This window comes from Glycine soja, chromosome 15, assembly GCF_004193775.1.
Source record: "Glycine soja cultivar W05 chromosome 15, ASM419377v2, whole genome shotgun sequence".
Taxonomy (NCBI): domain Eukaryota; kingdom Viridiplantae; phylum Streptophyta; class Magnoliopsida; order Fabales; family Fabaceae; genus Glycine; species Glycine soja.
The window spans coordinates 16,835,415-16,842,850 of NC_041016.1; the positions used below are offsets into that span (position 1 = coordinate 16,835,415).

A 7,436-nucleotide genomic window follows, 5' to 3' on the forward strand; every position below is an offset into this window, starting at 1 on the left:
TTGAAGGAGTTCCTAGGTTGCTTACTTGTCAAGCATCTTTCACAGATTCTGTGAGGAATTCTGATTCTGGGCAGACCATCAACTAGCTTTTGTGACTGGAGTTGATGCAGGCCCTTGAAATTCAAATGCCCAAGTCTAGAATGCCAAAGCCAACTCTCATCTTCATTGGCAGTTGATGCTAGACACTGCACATCAGCATTATTCATATTCACTTGAAAGGTTCAATTTTTAGACAATGGAACTTTGAACACTCTTACATCACCTGGGTCTAGTAAATCCAGAAACTTGTTCTTCAAGGATGCTGAGAAACCCTTTTCAAGAAGCTGACCCAAACTCATCATATTACACCTCATATCTGGCACATACATCACTTCTTCTATTATTGCTAGACTTCCATCACTCCTTCTGAAAGCAACATTTCCAACTCCCATGCTCTTCACAGTACTGTTATCTGCAAATTTTATGGTGCACCTCCTACTGTTATCAAGATTCACAAGCCAATTCAGATTGCAGGTCATGTGATTTGAACATCCAGTTTCCAAATACCATGTTTTTGCATCCACATTGCTGTTGAAATTGCATATGGTTTTCATCAACACAACTGCTTCCACATCTGAACCACTTTCACTTTCATTCTGTTGCTTTGCTTGTGCCATATGAGCCTCATTTTTGCTATATTTCTTCTTCTTTTCTCTTACATCTGCACTTCCACATTCATTTGCAAAGTGACCCCAGCCTTGACAATTGTAGCATCTGATCTTGCTCTTGTCAAACCTTCCTTTTGCAGCCTTATTACTTGAACCAGGTTCTCCTTTTCTTCCATATGGCACTGAGTGATCCAGAGCAAAGTCAGTTTGATCATTCTTGCCTTGAAATGAAGGATTTTTTCCTTCATGCTTGTTGCTATATCTCTTAGCATTTCCTCTCCATTTCTTGTTCTTCCAACCTTGCTTTTATTTTGAAGCATACAAGGTCTGATCTTGCAATCTTGTTGGACTCCTCTCATTCATCTTTAGCTCATGTGCTTATAAAGCAACTGCTCGATTTTCATCTCAGACAGGTCCCTTGCCTCTTCGATAGCAGCAACTCTCCCATCAAATCGAGGGGTTAGAGTTCTCATCACCTTTTCTACCAAATCTTGATCCTTGAATCTCTCACCATATTCTTGCATTTTTTATTCACAATTTTGAACAATCTTGTAAAGTAATCACAGATCCTCTCATTGTCTTCCATCTGGAGAAGCTCATATTTTCTCTTCAAAGCGTTTAGCTTCACTTTCTTCAACCTGTCATCACCAGAAGATGCTTTTGCTAGGATATCCCATGCCTCCTTCGACGTTGTGGCAGCTGCAATTTTTTCAAAATGTGCAGAGTCCACACATTGATGCAAGAAAAAGAGTGCCTTACAGTCTTTCTTCTTCAAATCATTCCAAACTTGTCTTTGAGCATCTGGTGTGCTGGCTGTAGGCTCTTCAATCCCATTCTGAACCACCTCATAGACATCCTGAAAACCAAAGAGGGCTCTCATCTGCACACTCCATTTGGACCAGTTTTTCCCATCAAGAACTGGTAAATTTCCAGGTACATGGCCATTCATGATGTTATCTTGATCTATCCACACTCAAGCTTTTCCAGCAATCACCAAGATTCTTTTGCAAGATCCAACAAGATCCAGAATCTGCCAAATCTTGATTCTCAATGCCTCATAGATTGCTTCACTCACAATCTCACAACTCTCAGCTGTTTCACACTCGAAGGATCCTCACTGTTTGAATCTCTCACCACTCTTTCTCATTTCACACCTCTCTTATCCCACCTAGTCCCAAGACTTAGTGCTCTTGATACCAAATCTGTTGGGGAGAAAGAGAGAAAGCCAGGAAAAAGCATATACTAAAATGAGATGAATTCCATTATGAATTGAATTACACAGAGGCTATTTATACAGCTCAAGTTCAGCCTCAATCACTGCCTTATCACACTCAACTAACTAAACAAACTACCAAACTTTACAACTAATATTCTGAATTACAACTAACATGCACATTGTTCATGGGATTAACATTAGCAAATTTACATGCAATCATGACGTGAGAACACGGTACGTGTTTAGCTTGATATTTACCACAATCATAATTTTGGGATTGTAACATGACCCTAAACCTTTCAAGTGGTATGGGTGTTTGAAGTATTTGATTCTTGTTGATCGTTATTCATTGCCTCGGAGAGGACTTCGGAATACTACAAGCCAGAGTTGATCATTGTGTGGGTTTGTCAGCCTCTAATAGCAACACTACTAAAATAATAGTATTCTACATCGCGCATTCAACATCGGTGGTTCCAAAAACGATGTTATTTTAGTGGCGGTGGCATTTTAGTAAGTAAAAGATTTATTTTAACACCGGTTTTGCAAAAAACGACGTCATCTGCGCGATACAACATCGTTTTTGAAACACCATTGTTGAACTGCATTATACAAAGACGGGTTTTATAAACACCGTCTTTGAATCTCGCCTAAATTTTCATCTTTTTCCCTCATACTCGCACTCTACCCTTGCCCATATTATCTCACTCAATTCATTTGGCTCGATTTTCACCGCCGATCGAGGCCGAGAGCGTTTCGATGTTTTCTTCTCCGTGGAATTCCTGAAAATCGTTTCATTCTTAAGAATTACAGGGTTTAGGGTTGTGCGAGATTTCGAAGGTGGCTTGATCGTGAGCGCTCTTGAAGGAGAATTCCTTGCCGGAGCAAATCTTGTTGAGGATGTTCCGATACTTCTTCTTCAGCCTTCGGATCTTCTCCACGAGTTGATTCTTGTTGAAATCGAGTTGGAGTTTCGACTTGATTTGGTCATAGAACAAAGCGGTGTCGTTGTGGTGCGAGGATCCTCGCTGCGATATGTAGTCGAGGAACCCTTGCAAGAGCTCGATCTCCTCGTCGTCGGTCCACAGCCGCTGAAACAGTCGCCGCGAGTCATCCAGCGGCAACGACGGCGGCTTTTTCTCCGCAAGTCATCGAGCTCAACTTGCATTTTGTCGAACTTCACTATCTCTGCTGCACCTCGAGGTCTATGCCCAGCGGTGGGTACCGGAGGAGTATTTACAAACTAAGCCTGTGACTATGGCTTCCTAGTTATGCTCTAGAAGACCTTTATCAGTGAACACACAAAAAATTCCTGGTAACGGAGGAGTCAAAAAGCCAAAGAAGGTCAGGGTCAAGTAGAGCAACGTCTTCTCCTCAAATTCTTGGTAAGAATATAATATCACTCCTTTCTATAGAACTTACAAAATATTTTAGGATACTAGAGACAAAACTGTTATGGATTGATAAGAAATTTTAGGTTCATCCTGATGTTAAAGGGTCGATCTTGTTGATTTGGGAGTCTTGTTGTTTTAGTGTAGAGTTTTGATTGTCTCTGTAGTCATAGTGAAATCTTGAACGTGCCTTGTTTTTTGTGAGGTTAATATGTTGTTGAGGGTTTTCAAGGTTTTAAGTTAGATCGTGTTGCGGTTGTTGCAATCCTTAACATTGTGGAAAATTGCTGATAAATGTGGCCATTGCAGCCACAATTAGTGATTTGGTTGTAGAGAATCCAAAGACCTTGACATGCCAAAATCATAGTTGTGAACAATTATTTATAACCTTGAAGGTTTTGCATTTGGCATCTCTGAATTCCCACTCATGGCTGATTTTGTGAGTTATTGTCTGTGTGTGGCATTTGCCTATTCCTTTTGAAGGATTATTAGGCGTGAGACACTAGATTTTGTTTGAGGGAAGACCAAAGGCAAAGATGAAGACTTCCCTTATAGATTCTGAAGTGATATTTGGCCATGATTTCAGGAGATTTTGCTAATTGATATTAAAACCCTTGTTATATTTTCTGAAAGCCAAAAAATATACGTTGTTATGTGTGCATGATTGTGTAGACTTAGTGAAGAATTGGGAAGAATAAGGTTGCTATTACAATATTGATATGCCATAATTTAAGCCTTACATATCATATATATAGAATCACAACTTGACTGTTGTTTTTGCATGATGTACAACTTCAGGGGTTTGATAAAGGTTGACATTGAAATTTGAAGCCATGGTTATTGACTCCATTCTGACATCTCCTCGTCTCAAGTCTCCATCTTTCAGGAGGCAGTTTAAAAAGGATGAACTGGGTAGTTGGTCCACACTTTTCCAAAGGCATCACTTCCTCTTATCTACTCTTGTTCTGCTAACTCTCCTCTACACTATTTATCTTTACTTTGCTGTCACTTTAGGGGCTAGTGGCACCTGTTCTGGTTTGAGTGGAGCGCAGAAAGCTTCATGCCATATGGAGCTTGTTAAGGATTCTGTGGCCAAGGGTAAACTGAAAATTCTTTGATATTTCAAAATATAATTGCAGGGAATATTCTTTCTTTATTTTTGCCTGAGTATAGGTAACATGATGAAATCCAAATATAGTCTCCGGCTACAGTATCAATCAGTGTGACTGTGATATCTATACATATTATTATTTATCTTGGTATTTTTGGGCCAAAATGTAGAATATATGTAGAAAGCAATTTCTTAGATACATTATGTTAATTTTAATGATTGCTTCATTGACATAAAATTTTGGGATTATCAAACCAAGAGTAGATTACTATACTACTAAAAAGTAATTACTATAATACTAAAAAGTAATTACTATACTACTATTGGTAGTGGAAAGTTGAAACTGACAAGTTGGCCTTACACTAGCTGCATTATATGGATTTTCGGGAAAGTAGACAAAGAGAACTCAAGTTTATCCATGCAGGTTGAAAGCATGATTATACTGGGAAAGTGGTATCAGGATGAAATTGTGAATATTTCTTTTATAAACACAGATGATTAAACAACAATAGCAATTGATGTCTATTTGTGCTTCTTTGGATTCAAAGTCTGGCTGAGATACTGAAGATCAACATTTGCTTAATTGAAGTTTTAAGACCTAATTTTTAGCTCTTTTATTTTCTTGTATTAAAGATACCTTCTTATTGTGATATTAAATATAGCCACTAATTTCTTTAGTCTACTTACAGGTGGAGTTTGAGTCTGATGAAGAAGATTCTTGATTGAAAATTTTGGCAGCAGTCAAAAAATGTTAGAATACTATGCAAAACAACAGATACAATTATTTCATGTACACAAGTGTTTCTGTTTATGATCGGTCATCATGAAAAAGCTGAAGCAAAAGTTTTAGAGTAAAATTTACTTACCCTTTTCTGTAAGTGGGGATTTGATTAACATTCAAGTACTTGTATTGTATAATAGGCTTCATAAAAGTAATAATTTACTTTTTGGCAACGTTGATTGACATGTTCCTGTGAGATAATGAATTCATTTAATGTTGCTAGTTCTAGCTGTGTGTTTTTTTCGTCTTTAAGATCTATAATTGACATTGGTAGTTAATTAGTAATTATTATTTAATTTCCTCATGCTTAAGTATTGTTTAATTTTCTTAATTGTAAATCTGCCTTTTCCTTGATAGCCTTAGGAATTTGACCGAGAAGCTTGTTCCCTATCACACATTGCTGCAAAGATAGTGAAATATATGTTGCATGAGTGATTAGGAGTAGCAAGAAAAATTATAAAGTTGAAATTCATTAGAAAGATTCCAAACTTACAGAATTTTCAACTTTGGCAATTCTGCTAGAATTTTCATAATTTATAATAGATAATATTGTAATTATAAATACAACTTTTCATATTATGTAATTATATTTATTGATTATTAGTAACATATATAATATTGTAATTATAAATATTGATTTTAATATTATATAATAATATTTATTGATTATTAGTAATATTGATAATATTGTAAATATAAATATTGATTATTAATTAACCTAAAATTTAATTGTAGGTTATTCAACATTTAACATCAGTGCTGATGTAAGCACTGATGTAGAAATTACATATTTCTACATTGGTGCTTATGTCAGCAACGATGTGGAAACATGTAATTTCTACATCAGTGCTTACATCAACACCGATGTGAAAGCACGCATTTGTTACATTGTTCATGACGTCAGCAACATAGTAAATAATGATTTTTCAAAGACGGTGGTTTACTTAGGACCGATGTAGAAAACAACGTGTTTTTTACATCTGTGTATTGGCGACCGATGTCGAAACGTTTAATTTTCAACGACATCATATTCTACAACGGTCGAGCACCAATGTAGAATGACGTTTTCGACTGATGTCGAAATCGCATTTTGTAGTAGTACAACGAGTTTTGCTGTATTGAAATACGTCTCTGCAACCAACAATGACACTAGCAAATGTCTTGTTTTTTAACATGGAAATTAATTAATCGACTCAGACAAATTTGTAGTCATATGTCCCCAATGTTTCCCCTCATCGAAGTACCCAATATTTTTTGGGTCACTAATCAAGCCATTTAGGTGCACTTGACTTATTCGCACGGATATCCCCAGAGATGTCGTCAGTGCATGCGTATCTGGTAAATATTCAATCAATCTATTACGTTATGAAATTTGATTCAAAGTAAAGTTTAATGAAGAAATAAAATAGATTTTCACCAACCAGCATGAGTGGTTATTTCAAATGTTTGCAGTTTGAGTTACCGCGAAGGAAACTTTGTGCAACATGGCGGAGGTAGAAGGAATGGGATGTGTCCTACCATACATTAGTTGTGTTGTTGTAGAAACTTATATTCAAGGGGTGTTTATCTGAAATGAGAGAGAAATGTTAATTTGCAGAGTAACATGCAAAACCCAAAGTTATCTCCCCTTCTACAATGGCATAGGCAATGGGTAAGACATGGTTAAATTCATCTTGTGTTGTAGCTACCAACAATGTAGCTATCAACAATGTGTCAGTGTACTTCCCGTAAAGCCATGTACCATCTACTTGTACTATGGGTTTGCGATATACAAACCTATTAATGCATAGACCATACAACACCTTTCAAACTAAGATTAATTATGTCATTTTCATGTTGAAATTGTTATTGTTATTACATTGCGTTATTTTAGTTTTATTACGTTCTGTTTATTATGTTTCAAATTCATTTTATTATTTTCAATTGTTATTTGAAAGTTTTAATTTCTTCAAAAGTCTTATATAAATTAAATATTATCAAACAAAGTCTATATCAATTAAGTCTTGTATAAATTAAATAATATAATAAAAATAATTATACTTAATAACATCATTTTCTTAAACAAATAAAAATTATTTTAATAAAAAACTATTTTTTATATAATATAATATTTAAATTATTTTAATAATTTAAATTAAAACATAAATTTTAAAAAAAAAATTAAAAAAGAAAATTAAAACCAACATTCATAAGTCGGGGTGGCAAATGACAACTTCTCAAAGAACCTCAAAAGTCATGTATTTTGAGAAATAGAATGCAAAGTAGTATATTTTAGGAATATTATGGAGAGAGA

At 35.6% G+C, this 7,436-nt stretch overlaps 1 protein-coding gene across 1 annotated transcript; it reads left to right on the forward strand.

Moving 5' to 3' along the window:
* The first annotated feature begins 4,030 nt into the window (after positions 1-4,030).
* LOC114386813 lies at positions 4,031-4,386 on the forward strand. Its single transcript, XM_028346865.1, has one exon. It carries the CDS (start codon positions 4,085-4,087, stop codon positions 4,367-4,369), a length of 285 nt encoding a protein of 94 aa, XP_028202666.1. The 5' UTR covers positions 4,031-4,084; the 3' UTR covers positions 4,370-4,386.
* The last annotated feature ends 3,050 nt before the right edge of the window (positions 4,387-7,436 follow it).

What these genes read in the sequence shown, in the direction of transcription:
- LOC114386813 (XM_028346865.1), top strand. Translation starts at nt 4,085, where the DNA reads ATGGTTATTGACTCCATTCTGACATCTCCTCGTCTCAAGTCTCCATCT.